We start from the raw sequence: 15806 nt of genomic DNA on the forward strand, positions 1-15806 counted from the left end.
AAGAGCACAGCCTTGGGAAGCCAGGGCTTTTAGGAAGGAAAGGAAGCATGGCCCACGGGCAAGACAGCACAGTCGCACCCTCCAGGCTTGGTGGGCTACCTTGGCTGGAAGTTAAAATTCTAGGTCTAAGTAAGTATCTTTCAAAGATAGAGGCTCTGATGGGGAGATGATGAGCCAAAGGGTCCTGTGCAAGGCCAAGGCTACTTGAGGTCAGTCTCAGGAGCGGGTATATGCAGTCCTCCATCGGACAGCAAGGTGTTGGTAGACCCTGGGGGCTGGACAAGGATCAGTGTGGTGGCAGGAAGCCTTCAGGGATTGGTAAGAGTGAATGAAGCAATGGTGAAGGTGCCCAGCTAGGGAAGCAAGCAGACCTGCACTGGATGACGTCGCATCACGGGCAGAGAACTGGGCGGCCGCGGGTCGGGGCAATGGTGCAGTCAAGGGGCGCGAGGGTGGGCTGTGACTCCTCAGTATTGGCATGCTGGCAACGCTAGTCTGGGAAGGCGGGAAGATCTTCCCAGCCCGGGGTCTGAAACACCCCAAAGGCAGCCTCAGTACCCTCGTCAGGCCCGGCTCCGGGCGGGGAGCTGAGGCTGCAGGACTAGACCCCACACACACACAAACAGGGGCGACCTGACCCCACGACGGGCGGCCCGCCCCTTTCCGCACCGGCCCGCGCGCCCCTCTCCGTGCCCAGGGCCTCGAAGCCGGGGCTCAGTCCCATCCAGAGTCTAGGGGCCAGTTACCGTTAACTCGTTTCATTTAATTTTTTTTTTTTTTTTTTTTTTTTTTTTGCAAAGTCATCGCCAGCGCCGCATCTACGTGGCGGGGAGGGGGGAGATGAGGGGCGGAGTCACGCCGCGGAGTTGCCGCAGGTAAACAGCTCCCGCCCGGGCGGGAGCGGGCCGTGAGGCCCAGGCAAGAGAGCCGCCGCCGCCCCCGGGAGGGACCCAGGGCGCGGGCCGGCTGCAGCGCGCGGCGGGGGCGGCGGCGGCCCTGCGCCCTGGCTGCCCTACCCCTCCCGTGGGGCGGCGGACCCCCGGCACCGCGGCCTCCCCGCTGACCTCCCCCTCTCAGCGCCCCGGGTCCCTACCATCTCGGTCCGCGGCGCCCCCAGCCCGCGCCCCCGCCCCCCATGCACCACCTTCTGGAGCAGTCGGCGGACATGGCGACCGCGCTGCTGGCGGGCGAGAAGCTGCGGGAGCTGATCCTGCCGGGCTCGCAGGACGACAAGGCGGGCGCGCTGGCCGCGCTGCTGTTGCAACTCAAGCTGGAACTGCCATTCGACCGCGTAGTAACCATCGGCACCGTGCTGGTACCCATCTTGCTGGTCACCCTGGTCTTCACCAAGAACTTCGCAGGTGAGGCGGGGCGTGCGTCCGCAGGTGTCCGGCGCTGGGCTCTCCCCGCGCCCGCTTTACGCGCCTGCCCTGGCGCTAGCTCCAGTCGGGCCGCACCCACTCGGCCAGATGGCATGGCAGCGCCCCCAGGTCTCCTCACAGACCTGGGGCCGCATGCCACCCTGGCATGAGTGGGAAGGGGTGTCCAGGATCATCTGGGAGCCCTTCTATGTTTTATTGTTTTTTGTTTGTTTGTTTGTTTTTGACCCTTGTCCCTTTAGTCTCAGGCCCCAAGGAGAGTAGGCCTGTCCTACACCTGCTGGTCCCTGTAAATGGGGCCTGGACTCTAGGCTATAGAATGCCATATTGGGTTATGAAGCTTGGAGGAGTACTGAGTGAGGGTCAGAGAAGGATGTTACAGGTGTTAAGGAATAGTGGAGACCTCATCCTATTACACAGGATCCCTGAGGCTGGACGCAGTGTAAGCAGCGAAAGGAACCCGGAAAGTTGGTAGGTCTCTTTTAGTGCTGCTGAATAGGCAGGCAGTGCTGACCCTGGAGGCCATGGAGCAGTGATAGTCCAAGAGGGCTCCAAGGATGGAGAAAGCAGTGTGGTTGAAAGATGGGGCCATTCAGGTAGAGTGGACAGGCTGAGGGTTAGGTCTGTAGAACTGGGGCCAGGTTATATGAGGAAGCATGTGGGGGTTCCTGGTGATTCTCTGGTCATGCTCAGGAATGCACAGGTTCATGATGGGCCATCCCTAAGGTGAAGTGACCTGTACAGAGCAGTGAGTCCGTCTGAGGCACTGAGGAAAGGGCTTCTGGTACCACACAGAAACAGAAAGTCACATCCTCCAACTGGAGCAGGCCCAGGTATCTACATTCATGGGTCTTATTTATGGCCCAGAGGTGCCAGTTGGTAGCAGAGAAGGGACTGTCAGCATTCCCGTGCTACTCTTAAAGGGCACAGGCAGCTCAGACCTCTATAACCACTGGACAACAAGGGCAAATGTCTTGACACCTGTTTCTTCGCCTCTGTAGATGCTTTATCTTTCAGGGACCCCCAGGACCTAGAGCTACCCAATGTAAGGGTGGGAAGTAGAGGGTCAGTTGCTGTCTCTCCTTGGACACCAGTGTCCAAGGGTTTCAAACACTCAGGATTAAATACCCACAAGCAGGACAGAAGACCCAGCACACAGCAATGCTTTGGGTCACACCCAGCTGTGTGTAGACAGACATGGAGGGGTCTCTGGTAACAATTGCATAGTAGTCATAGTACTTCCAGCTGGGCTTATATAGGAGAAATGGACCTCATGGTTCTGAAGGCCAGGAGTCCAAAATTCCAGTGGGGTGTGGGGAGTTCTGAGATCCCTCTAAAGATCCTAGGAAAGTATAGAGGTTCTCACTGCCTGATGGCTACACATGATCCCTGGTGTTCTTTGGCCTGCAGCTTCCCACCCCAACTCCTCTGTTGGACATTTCCCTGTATCTATGTTCTTCCCTTGAGTCACATGAACACAGTGGGGCCAGGGCTCACCCTGCTCCACTATGACCTCATCTCCACTCTTATATCTACAAAGGCTATTTCCAGTCATTTCACACTAGAACTTCAGCAGATCTTTTGGGAGACATAGTTCACAGGCAGGTTTAGATGTGGGTACACAGATGATGATCCCCTGATGCAACCCTGATACTCAGACATTGCCAGTCCAACTTGTCACCTATGAGGTTTTGAACACCTTTTTTTTTTAAAGTTTTTATTTATTTATTTATTTGAGAGCAACAGACAGAGAGAAAGAGGCAGAGTGAGAGACAGAGAGAGAGAGAGAATGGGTGGCCAGGGCCTCCAGCCACTGCAAACGAACTCCAGACGCATGCGCCCCCTTGTGCATCTGGCTAGTGTGGGTTCTGGGGAATCAAGCCTCGAACCGGGGTCCTTAGGCTTCATCGGCAAGCGCTTAACCGCGAAGCCATTTCTCCAGCCGCCTTGAGCACCTTTTATCTAACTGGGTCTGGAACTTCTTGGGACCTCCTAGAGAACATCCTTGGTCCTGGGTCTGCCCTAACATGCCCTCTACACTTGCCCACAGACATATGCCAATTTGGGGCCCACATGCTGGGCTCTTTTACCAGTGCTGTGCTAGAGGCACTGCAGGTCTGAAGATGAGTCCTAGTGCCTCCCCAGCATAGTCAAGGCAAGGCTCTAAAAAGCGGCCATGCCTGAGTAGCAAGGCTTTTAAAACACAGGGGTCAGAAGGGGATGTCTCAGGGTGTTCTTCCCCAGGAGATGGAGAGGCTATAGGCAACCAACTTTAACCTTCACCCTTTCCTGTTCCCACCCCTGCAAGGTTTTAAAGCTTTGGCTCCTTCTCTTGATGGTTTTAATTGGCGTCTAGAACAGCACAGTGGCTTCCTGTGGCTCTTCTGTGTCCTTGTGCCCCACAGAACCTGGAATCATCCAATACCTCCAGACACAAGAGAGATGAAGATGTGAGGAGGAAAGGGTGTCTTACAGGACCTCCAGAGGTCCTGTCAATTTGTGAGAACCACTGGGGACAGGGTGAGAGTATGGGAGGGATAAGGCAAGCGCATACACCCAGGAGCCTGTACCAAGGCTCTGAGTGGTGATTGTTTGGAGGAGAGGCGGTGTGTCCTGCCCCTCCCCCCATGTGGTGCATTAAACTGTGTTGGGATGAGTCCTCTTGAGGCCCTGCTCATCCCCACCCAGTAGATCTGGAGGTGGAAGGGTTTTTCTTGAAAAGTCCCACATATCTTCTGCCTGGAGACCCATTGCTGATGGGTCCAGGTCCACTGTGATGTAGCCCACCCTTCCACTCAAGGGTCAGGCAGACAGATCCTCAGAGCCCAGGAGTGGGGAAAGGGGGAAGCAAGGAGCTAGCAGATTCCTTGGCATTTCTTGAGCTCTGACAGGGAGGCCAATAACTGCCTTTTCCTTAAAAATAAAAATTTAAAAAATGGATCCTAAGTGCTTGGGATGTTTCTGGATGTCACTTGGGTGTGCCCTTCCAGCCCACAGAAGTGAGGTGTTTCCAGTGTGTTCAACATTTGGACTTTCTTCCTGAAGGAAAACTGCAAGTGTCCTGCACTGATGGGTATGGGCATACCCTGTGGGTGTTGGGGCCTGCAGCTACTCACTGGCAGCTCTCTGGGCATCATGGTTCCCAGAGTGGGCCTGCAAGAAGTGGAGACATTTTCACAAACCAGCTCATCTCTTCTCTTCTGTGGCACCTGAAGCTCAACCTGCTTTTTCCCAGGTAGGGCTCCCATACTTGCAGGTCCCCCAGTACCCAGAGGTATTCACCCACGCCACTACAGGAGGCACTGGGATTGGCATTCACCCCCTCCCCCCATACACACAGCACACACACGTACACGAGCAGGCAGCCTGCAAAAAGCCAGCACCACCTGCCATCTGCCCACACTGATGGAAGAGATAAGCACAAACTCAGTGGTTTGAAACACACATGTGGCCGGGAATGGTGACACACCTATACTCTCAGCACTTGTGAAGCAGAGGTAGGAGGATCATCATAAGTTTGAGGCCACCCTGAGACTACATAGTGAATTCCAGGTCAGCCTGGGCTAGAGTGGGACCCTACCCGGGGTGGGGGGGGGAAGCTGTGTGTGGTAGCACATGCCTTTAATCCTAGCCCTCGGGAGGCATAGGTACGCCATGAGTTCAAGGTCACAGAATGAATTCCAGGTCAGCCTGAGCTACAATGAGACCCTACCTCAAACAAACAAACAAACAATCCACACATGTGTCAGCAGTAGAGCACCCTGAGTCTAATCCCCCACAATACTGTACACACACACAACAAACAACAAACAAAAAGTTGTCCTGCAATTCCACAAGTCAGAATTCAGAAGTGAGTCTTATAGAACTTAGAAGATGTGGGCAGGGCTGATCCTTCTGGAGACTCCAGAGTTAAGTCTATTCAGTGCCTAGCTGTACCTTGTCACTTGGCTCAAGCCTCCTCACCCACTGCTGCCTTCCTCTGATGAGAATCCTTGTGATCCCTTTGTCCCACCCAGATAATCCAGGATCATCTCCTACAAAGTCCTCAATCCCAGCTGAAGATTCCCTTTTACCACATGAGGCAACATGGTCACTGGTTCTAGGGATCAGGATGTGGACATCTTGGGATCTGTCCTTCTACAAACCGCAACATCTCATGTGAGGGTCTGCAAAGGGTTTGGACCTACCTTGGGTTGAAGGGGCTGAGAGGGCAGTGGTGGGCATGAGCTGGCCAGAGGCAGCAACCCCAGTAGAACCAGGGATTTTTTGAAATATTTTTTTGGAGAGACAAAAAAAAAAAAAAAAAAGAGAAAGAGGCAGACAAAAAGAGACATTGAGGGCTGGAGAGATGGCTTAGCGGTTAAGCGCTTGCCTGTGAAGCCTAAGGACCACAGTTCGAGGCTCAGTTCCCCAGGTCCCACGTTAGCCAGATGCACAAGGGGGCGCACGCATCTGGAGTTCGTTTGCAGTGGCTGGAAGCCCTGGCGCGCCCATTCTCTCTCTCTCCCTCCATCTGTCTTTCTCTCTATGTCTGTCGCTCTCAAATAAATAAATAAAAAATGAACAAAAAAAAAAGAGAAAAAGCCTTAAAAAAAAAAAAAAAGAGACATTGAGTATGGGTGCACCAGGGCCTCCTACCTCTGCAAACAAACTGCAGAAGCATATGCCATTTTGTGTGTCTGGCTTTATGTGGATATTGGGGGATCAAACCCAGGCTGTCAGGCTTTGAAAGCAAGTACCTTTAACCACTGAGCCACCTCCAACCCAGAACCAGGGATTTCTTGAAGAGTTATTACCAGGCGGCTAGAAGTGACAGCTTTGCTTTGTGAAAACTCTGAACCTCAGGGATAGGTTGGAGGCTGAATGGACCTGGGGGTGCTAGTGAAGACTCATTTGAGTGCAGCCCAAACCCCAAGGAGAACTGTAATGGACAGCATCCCAAATAAAAGCTTATGAGTCTGTACTAACACAATTTGAATTTGCTCTTCCTGAGGCTGCACACAGGCACTTGATGCTATGTGGTGCTGCTGCTGACCCCATTGTCACTGCAATAGAATGGGCAGGTGCTTGGCTAGGAACTGCAGTGTATTCTCATGAGCAGCAGGGTGCCCAGCATCCAGGGTCCTCACAGCACTGCCGTCCAGAGAACAGGCCCTGCAGAGCTGCATTGGGATAGTCTAGACCTTTGTGTCTCTTCCTTGGACAATTGCACCAACTCAGGCCAGAGCCACATCACCCCTGGGAAATCCCAAGGGAGGGCCTTTGAACAGAGAGAGCCTCCTGCAGCTTCTCTGTTTGAGCAGAGTACTTAGTGCCAAGGTCTCTGCCATCCTGCCCACTTTAGGCCCAGTATCACAGGTCCATAGCAGCATACACATACAGAGACCAACCATGCCTGGACACTTGCACTTCTCTGGATCCGTGGTGTTGGGTGCACCATGTACCTCTGCAAGCAGACAGACCAAGCAGGAGAGTTACCCTCTCACTGTCTACATACTGCATACTCAGTTTGGCTGGCTACAGGGACATGTTTGATGCAGAGTGGGAGATAAATCCCCAGAGCGAAGAGCATCCACCCTGCTGTGGCTCTAGGGATCAGCTTTAGGAACAAAAGTAAGTGAATAAAATCATTTTCTCAACCAAGAGAGATGATTCCTTTGCCTTACCCATTGGCTTTTCTCAGAGCCCAGCTCATCTAGCCCTGGACACCTGTCATCAAGGTTGAAGGTACCAGCTTTCCCTGCCTCTTCCTGTCCATGGCCAGGTGTGGACATAGGGGCTTCAGGGAGACCCAGCCTCTACTCATCTACACAAGGTTCATTCTGGCCCACCCATGCCTCAGTGGAATCCCCAGTAGCTTCCAGGATCATCTGAAGGAATCCAGTAGTCACACAGGCCCTGCTTTTGGGGCTTTCCTTGACTGGGTCACATTCTGGTAGTCTGTGAGGTCCACTTGAGCCTCTTTTCATCTTTATGTGGTGCTGGGTGGATAATCTCCAAAGTACTGGCCATAGTGACCAAGGGCCTATCCAAGGTCAGCATGGGCCAGGACCCCTGAATATTGGCACTGGAGGCACCTGCAGCCAGTGGGATCTCTACCCAGATGAGTAGGTAGCCACTGTCCCCTGCCTCCTAGGCCCCTAAACAGCATCAACAGTGAATGGTTGTGGTGTTACTTTTCTCCTTGCTATATACCTGACAAATGACTTAAGGGAGGAAGGATTTATTTGAGCTCACAGTTTCAGGGAATATAATCCAATATAGGGGAAGTAAGCATAGCAGCTAGAATGTCTCTGTTTGTGGCAGGAGCTTTTGGCACCACTTACATACATTAAAGTGGATGTAAGGGCTGGAGAGGTGGCTTAGCAGTTAAGGCACATGCCTGTGAAGCCTAAGGACCCAGGTTCTATTCTCCAGGTCCTATATAAGCCAGATGCACATAGTGGCACATGCGTCTAGAGTTCATTTGCAGTGGCTAGAGACCCTGGTGTGCCCATTCTCACTCTCTGTATCTCTCTCTCTAATAAATAATAAATTTTAATGTGCATATAGGCTGGGCATGGTGGCACATGCCTTTAATCCCAGCACTTGGGAGGCAGAGGTAGGATGATTGCCACCCTGAGACTCCATAGTGAATTCAGGTCAGCCTGGGCTAGAGTAAAACTCTACCTTGAAAAAAAAAAAAAGTGCATATAAGTTCATGGGCCTTCTCTACTGACACACTTCTGCCTAGGCCCTGTGTTCCAAAGATTCCATAACTTCCCAAAACTGTGGTACCAGCTTAAGGATCAACATTTTTTTATTTAAAGTATATTTTATGCATTTATTTATTTGAGAGAGAGACAGACAGAGAGAATGGGTGCGACAGAGCCTCCAGCAAATGAACTCCAGATACGTGTGCCCCCTTGTGCATCTGCCTTACATGGGTCCTAGAGAATCAAACTGGGATCCTTTGGCTTTGCAGGCAAACGCCTTAACCACTAAGCCATCTCTCCAGCCCGGGATCAAGTTTTTAAACAAATGAATTGTACATGACATTTTAGATTCAAACTTTTTACATTATGAATTATTAAGTTTATTTAGGGTGAACTCACAAAAAGAGTTTATTTAAGGAAAAAAATCACAAATTGTGTGGTCTAGGAAACACATTCTCATGTGGAAATACTGCATAGTTTATAGGTTTCATTTAAGAGAAACTGAGGTTTGGGGGGGAAAACCGAGTAGGGGCACAAGCATGTGGACATAAGAGAAAGGCTTTTGAACGTGGACTTAAGAGAAACTGAAGCTTTTTTATTCCTCTTTTTTTTTTTTTTTTTTTTTGGTTTTTCAAGGTAGGATCTCACTCTAGCCCAGGCTGACCTGGAATTCACTCTGTAGTCTCAGGGCAGCCTTGAACTCACCACAATGCTCCTATCTCTGTCTGCTGAGTGCTGGGATTAAAGGCATGTGCCACCACACGCAGCTGCAATTGGAGCTTTTAAAGAGAAACTAGAGTAAAGCTGCTGGCAGTTGGAAAGTAGAATCTAGAAGCTTGTGTAGGAAAACTAGGGAAGAACCCACATGACATCTGCCATGTATATTTAGAGAAGTTAAGAAGGAAAATGGTCCCTGAGACTACAGAGTAAATTCCAGGTCAGCCTGAGCTAGAGTGAGAGTGAGACCCTACCTTAAAAAAAAGAAGGAGGAGGAGGGGAGGGGAAGAAGGAGGAGGAGGGGGAGGAAGGAAATGATGGGCTGGAGAGATGGCTTAGCGATTAAGGTGCTTGCCTGCAAAGCCAAAGGACCCAAGTTCAGTTCCTCACAACCCACAAAAGCCAGATGCACATGGTGGTGCATGCATCTGGAGTTCGTTTGCAGTGGCTGGATGCCCTGGCACACCCATTCTCTCTCTCCTCTTTCTACCTGCGTCTTTCCCTCTCTCTCAAATATATAAATAAAAATAAAATATTTTTTTAAAAAAGGAAAATGGAAGCCGGGCGTGGTGGCGCACGCCTTTAATCCCAGCACTTGGGAGGCAGAGGTAGAAGGATCGCCATGAATTCAAGGCCACCCTGAGACTCTATAGTGAATTCCAGGTCAGCCTGGGCTAGAGTGAAACCTTACCTTGAAACCCCCCCCCAAAAAAAAAAAAAAGGAAAATGGTGAGGCCCAATGAAAAAATGAGAGGGCAGATATCAAAGCAGAGAGATTGAGATTCAGAAGAGAAATGAGTAATGAAGAGAGTTACACTCATGGTTACCCCGAGTTTAAAGAAATTACATAGGAGGTAACAAGCCTAGAGTTGATGACAGCACCCACATGGTAGATCTGGTATGTAAGAAAAATACACACATGGTAGATTCAGAAACCAGAGGAAAATCATGTGTACTTAAAGAGAGAAGTTACCTCAAACCATAAAGCAGAGACAAACAGAAAAGCCATCCAAACCAAGAAACAGTTTTATGCTCTTCCCCACCCCCGCCCCCCAAAACCCAGCCAGGCTGGGTGAAGGGAGAAGCTGGACTCACATGTATCCTTGTGGCTATAATGAAGAGAGGTAGGCAAGTTGAGCAGCGAAATAGAGCTGAGCTGAGCAGAGTCCTCAACCTTTTTTTTTTTTTTAATGGAAATAGGGTTTAGTAGAAAAAAGAAAGAAAGAAATAGGGTTTAGTGTAGCCCCAGCCTGGCCTCTGATTCACTGTGTAACTGAAGATAACCTTGAGTTTCTGATCTATCTCCACCTCTTGAGCACTGGGGTGTACTGTCATGCCTGGTTTTATGTGGTGCTGAGGGTCAACCACAGTGCTTCATGCATGCTAGGCAGGCACTCTGCCCACTGAGCTACATCCCCAGTCCCAAGATTCAAACTCTTATAACGGTCTTCCAGCAAGCTGTGTCCCTGTGCCACTTCCCTGTCTGTGGCACTCAGGGACAGGCACACACAGATGTGCATGTTGGACCCTGTTGCTTTACTCAGCTCCACAGGGTAAAGGGCTTAACCTGCAGCAGAAGGCTGCAAGCAGACTTGCTCTGGGACAAGTCTGGGGGTAAGAGAGATAGCTGAGGAGGGCCTGCCACAGGTGGTCATGGTTGTGCCTGCAGATGCTAAGTTGATTTGTCAGATTCTGATCCTACAAGTTTACTCCTAAGAGGAGTTAAAACATAAGATCCCAGCACTGAGCTGAACATGACCTGGTTCAAGTATTCATGGCATTCTTTTATTTGTTTGTTTGCTTTTTTTTTTTTTAAATTTGTTTTGTTTTCCTGTGAGGCGAGCAGGCCCTGACAGAATGGCATTCTTTACCATTCACATGAGTAGCCCCATGAGGGAAATGTGGGCTTCATTAACAGGTGCTTCTGTTCACTCAGTGGGAGATTCATCCAGCTGGTGACCCTTCCCACCAGTGTCCAGGATTCCCAGAATGCCCTTCTCCAGAGCAGGGGGACTTGGGAGACTTCCTTTCACCTGTCACAGGCATGTTTTTCTTAGAAGATGAGCCTCTGTGACTATCTCTGGCCAGGCAAGATCATCCAGGCAGCTTGGCCTGCTCAAAGATAAATCTTGGCAGTGTAGGTCTAGTGGCAGGGACTAGACTTGATCTGTATCCGTTGCTGGAAGAGCAACCTTGGCTGACACCATAACTTGTCTTGATCGTTTCTGGAATTTGCTTTCCTTTGTGCCCACAGTCTTTGTGGTCACTGGAAACCAAGACACATATTATAGGCCAGTTCCTTGGGTAGAACAAGCCCAGCAAAACCCCTGGATGACCACTTCCTGGGCAGTACTCAGGGTGAGATCCCCACATCACTGTGGTCAAGACACGGTGAGGGAAGCCATCCTTGGAGGGGTAGAGGGTCCATTTGTGGAATAGCAGTTCCTGTACAAGGCAAGCAGTTCTGTGGGAGGGGTGACAGAAGAGGTGAGTGGCCAGTACAAGGGAGAGGTCTGACCAGGGAAGTGATCATGTCCATCCTATGCCCTTCACCCCAACCCCTGGTCTCCTCTAGGCCAGTCCTGATTCTTGCCCCAGCCCGTGTCTCCTCTCTGCCCTCAGAGGAACCAATTTACTGTTATACTCCGCACAACTTCACCCGTGACCAGGCTCTGTATGCCCGTGGCTACTGCTGGACAGAGCTGCGGGATGCGCTTCCCGGCGTGGATGCTAGCCTGTGGCCATCGCTGTTTGAACACAAGTTTCTTCCCTACGCACTGCTGGCCTTCGCTGCCATCATGTATGTGCCCGCTCTGGGCTGGGAGTTCCTGGCTTCCACACGTCTCACCTCTGAGCTCAACTTCCTGCTTCAGGAGATTGACAACTGCTACCACCGAGCAGCTGAAGGCCGTGCCCCCAAGATTGAAAAGCAGATCCAGTCTAAGGGGCCCGGCATCACTGAGCGAGAGAAGCGGGAAATTATTGAGAATGCTGAGAAGGAAAAGAGCCCTGAGCAGAATCTATTTGAGAAGTACCTGGAACGCCGGGGTCGCAGCAACTTCCTGGCCAAGCTGTACCTGGCACGGCATGTGCTCATCCTGCTACTCAGTGTGGTGCCTATCTCCTATCTGTGCACCTACTATGCCACTCAGAAGCAGAATGAGTTCACCTGTGCCCTCGGAGCCTCCCCTGATGGGCCAGTGAGTGGCGGGTCTACTGTGCGAGTTAGCTGCAAGCTGCCTTCTGTGCAACTGCAGCGGATCATTGCAGGTGTGGACATCGTGCTGCTCTGCTTCATGAACCTCATCATCCTCGTCAACCTCATCCACCTCTTCATCTTCCGCAAGAGCAATTTCATTTTTGACAAACTGCACAAGGTGGGCATCAAGACTCGCCGGCAATGGCGCCGCTCCCAGTTCTGTGACATCAACATACTAGCTATGTTCTGCAATGAGAACCGTGACCACATCAAGTCACTCAACAGGCTGGACTTTATCACCAATGAGAGCGACCTCATGTATGACAATGTGGTACGGCAGCTGCTGGCTGCCTTGGCCCAGTCCAACCACGACACCACACCCACTGTGCGAGACTCAGGCATCCAGACCGTAGACCCCAGCATCAATCCAGCTGAGCCAGATGGCTCTGCTGAGCCACCTGTGGTCAAACGGCCCCGCAAGAAGATGAAGTGGATCCCCACCAGCAACCCACTACCACAGCCCTTCAAGGAGCAGCTGGCCATCATGCGCGTGGAGAACAGCAAGACTGAGAAGCCTAAGCCTGTACGTAGGAAGACGGCCACAGACACACTGATTGCCCCACTGCTGGATGCTGGTGCCCGTGCAGCTCACCACTACAAGGGTGGTGGAGGTGATACAGGCCCCTCCCCAGCTCCACCTCCTGCCCCTGACAAGAAGCATGCCCGTCACTTCTCTCTGGATGTGCACCCCTACATCCTGGGCACCAAGAAGGCCAAGCCTGAGGCAGTACCTGCAGCCCTCCCAACCTCCCGCAGCCAGGAAGGTGGCTTCCTGTCCCAGACAGAGGAGTGTGGGCTGAGCCTGGCTGCAGCACCCACCAAAGGTAGGAAGCCTGACAGACAGCAGAGGGAGGCATACTCCTAGGGAGCCCAAGACAGGCAGTCAGCAGAGGGTTTCAATGTCCAGGGTATGAGGGAAGGGGATACCTGGCAACAGTGTAAATGAGGTCAGGGACTAGGCTAGCTTGGTCAAAGCAGGGCCAGCAGGTAGGTGGCTGCTAAGGTAAAGTGCAGCCCTATCAGGAGCCTGGATGTACCCACAAGACAGAGGACAAGGAGAAAGGACTTATTAGTAAGGGCCTCTGGCAGAAGAGAGCTCCTAGGTAAAATTTCAGCAAACCACACTGCCATTCCCAAGTGCAAGGGTGGCCTAGACCTGCCCACTGATAATGGAGGTTGGGCCCATGGGTGGTACCAGGAAGAACATGGCTATGGGTAGAGAGTGAGATGCCGGTGTTAGCTGCCTATGTTCTGTTTGCAGATGCTCCACTCCCCGAAAAGGAAATCCCATACCCATCGGAGCCTTCCCTGGCAGGCCTTCCCTCAGGGGGCCCATTTCATGTCTGCTCACCTCCCGCTGGCCCCACTGCCACACCCCTGTCACCAGGCAGCCTGGGCAAGACTGATCCCCTCACCATCTTGAGCCGAAATGCCACTCACCCCCTGCTCCACATCAGCACACTGTATGAGGCCCGGGAGGAGGAAGAAGGGGGATCCCGTGCACCCCCGGACATGGGTGACCTCCTTGCCATCCCCCCACCCCAGCAGATCCTCATCGCCACCTTCGAGGAGCCAAGAACAGTTGTGAGTACTGTGGAGTTTTGAGGGGCAGGACTGCCCAGGCTTCCAAAAACCCTCTGCATGAGCCAGGGGTGGCCCAGCTGAGACTAGCCCTGAGTGGATGCAGCCTCTGCCCACTCAGTAATGCCCACACTCCCCAGCCTCCCATCTGCATGCCACAGGGACCAGCACCCCTTCCACCCGGCTCGGCATGGCATCCATGTGTACAGGCTGGGGCATAGGGTAGGGTGGGACACTCTCCACCCCAGCATCAGGTGTTTCCCTGGGGTGCTAGGCTACAAGATGAAGAGTTTATTTTTTTAATGGGGTTTTCTCATGGGCCAAAGCTGGAACAGGACAACTCAGCATCCCCAGCTTGGCCCACCCAGGGCAAGTGAAGATGATGCTGGTGAAAGTGGCACTGACCTCAGGGTCACATCCCTGGGGCTACTCACTCAGGGGCTCAGCCCCTGCAGGGACCTGATGCTCTGGGGGAGTGCAGGGGCTGCCCAAATCAACATGCACTTTCTCTTAGTAGCCTGACATACACTTTATTTTACTATGAATACTGTAACTGACGAGCATATTTATCATCAGGAGATTTAGGATGAGTTTAAAGGATGGTGTGTGTGAGTGGGCATGAGCAGAGGTGGGTATGAGCATGTGAGTGAGCAGCCTGGATGCAAGCAAGCTCATGAACAAGTAGGGGCAAGTGTGTGTGGATGAGTGTCAGTGTGTGAGTGTGTGAGTGGTACCCACATGTGAGCAGTGGGTGAGAGCAGGCATGGGCTCCAGGGTGTGAGCGAGGGAAGGAATCCAACGCAATAACCACATCCCTCTCCCGGGACCCCAGCTGCTGGCCAGGCTGCTTCCCATGGGAGCCCAGGCCCCACTGGCCCCACCCCTATTACCTCAGCCACGCGCCACGTGACACAGTATTAACAAGGTAGCACTGAGCATATCAATAAATACTATTCTGATAACTGTTTGTGTTTTGAGGCCTACCTCCCTGTGCTGGTCCCTCTTGCCCAGCTTCTAACACCCACCAATTCCTGGATATAACTGGAACCTACTGGAACAGTGGGCAAAGTTGGGGTGCCTGATTATGCAGGGACCCCGGGCCTCTACCCAGAACTGTGAAGAGGGGGAGCATGGAGTTCTGGGTTGGCAGCTGTGGGAGATGGAAATATGTACTTGGCTGTCTTAGAGGGATAAAGTATGGCCTGGGGTCCTAGCTTATGTTAAGAATAGATATCCCTGCCTCTCCAGGATTCTGACTCAGACACTTGTGGGCAGGGGTGTTGTTCAGCGTATTGCCTGAAGAACACAGAGATGGCAGTACCCCCGAAGGCTTCCCACAGGAAGCACTAGGTATGGTCTGGATGCACTCAGCACACTTGTCGGTGAGTCCATGGCAGACACTTCAACCTCAGGCTCAGGACCCAGAGAAACCAGAGCAGAGACATCCATTGAACAGCTCTATAGTGGGCACAGCAGGATGCCCCTGATATCCCTAAGGTGCTGGAACAGTCCCCTTCCACTGGAGTGGCCATCACAGCCTGAGCCTATTCACAGGGCACATGCCAGCCAGGCTAGAGCTTACACTGTGATCATATTATCTGTTTTTAACTGTTTTATTACCATTCAAGTATGCTAAGGACAGATGAGGAGGACCTTGCCATTGATTTTTAGGAAGGGGGTGCTCAGATCAAACCCAGGGCCTCCCACATGCTAGGCAGGTGCTGTGACACTGCGCTGTACCCCAGCCCAGACACCTGTCATTGAAAAGGCAGTTTATTGCTCATAGCTCCTAGAGGAGCTGGGCCACATGGAGGGTGGGTGGCAGTAGGGCAAGGCTCAGGCAAAGGAAGTAAAAGGGAGACGTGGCTTCTACAGGAACAGAAGGTGCCAGAGAGATCCTGTTTGCCTACTTCCTTCTCTGGGATGATTGGGGCAGGTGGATAGTGGCCCAGTATGGAAGGTGGGTATTTCACAGTGTCATTTGCCAACGCTAGGAACTGGTAATCCCTAGGAGGGGCAGCCTGTCCAGAGTCAGCACACCCTCACGCTAGAGAATCAGAATACAGAAAATAAAGGAAGCCAGGCGTGGTGGCGCATGCCTTTAATCCCAGCACTTGGGAGGCAGAGGTAGGAGGATTGCCATGAGTTCAAGGCCACCCTGAGATGACAGAGTTA

General features: G+C 52.1%; 1 protein-coding gene across 5 annotated transcripts; it reads left to right on the forward strand.

Annotated features, from left to right (window-relative positions):
* Positions 1-1120: 1120 nt before the first annotated feature.
* Positions 1121-14593, forward strand: Panx2 (pannexin 2). Of its 5 annotated transcripts, XM_045152603.1 has the most exons (4): positions 1121-1361; positions 5396-5537; positions 11367-12874; positions 13312-14593. In XM_045152603.1, the coding sequence occupies exons 1-4, from the start codon at positions 1136-1138 to the stop codon at positions 13653-13655; spliced, it is 2220 nt and encodes a 739-aa protein (XP_045008538.1). In that variant the 5' UTR covers positions 1121-1135; the 3' UTR covers positions 13656-14593. The 5 variants fall into 5 exon arrangements, with proteins under 5 accessions (XP_045008538.1, XP_004650458.1, XP_045008541.1 ...); XM_004650401.2 differs by lacking the exon at positions 5396-5537 and having other exon boundaries at positions 11414-12874; XM_045152606.1 differs by lacking the exon at positions 5396-5537 and having other exon boundaries at positions 1231-1361.
* Positions 14594-15806: the final 1213 nt, after the last annotated feature.

This window comes from Jaculus jaculus, chromosome 6, assembly GCF_020740685.1.
Source record: "Jaculus jaculus isolate mJacJac1 chromosome 6, mJacJac1.mat.Y.cur, whole genome shotgun sequence".
NCBI lineage: Eukaryota > Metazoa > Chordata > Mammalia > Rodentia > Dipodidae > Jaculus > Jaculus jaculus.

Coding starts and splice junctions, on each gene's coding strand:
- Panx2 (XM_045152603.1), top strand. CDS start 1,136: ATGCACCACCTTCTGGAGCAGTCGGCGGACATGGCGACCGCGCTGCTG. Junction 1,362..5,395: donor CTTCACCAAGAACTTCGCAG/GTGAGGCGGGGC, acceptor TGTCCCACCCAG/ATAATCCAGGATCATCTCCT. Junction 5,538..11,366: donor TACAAACCGCAACATCTCAT/GTGAGGGTCTGC, acceptor GGTCTCCTCTAG/GCCAGTCCTGATTCTTGCCC.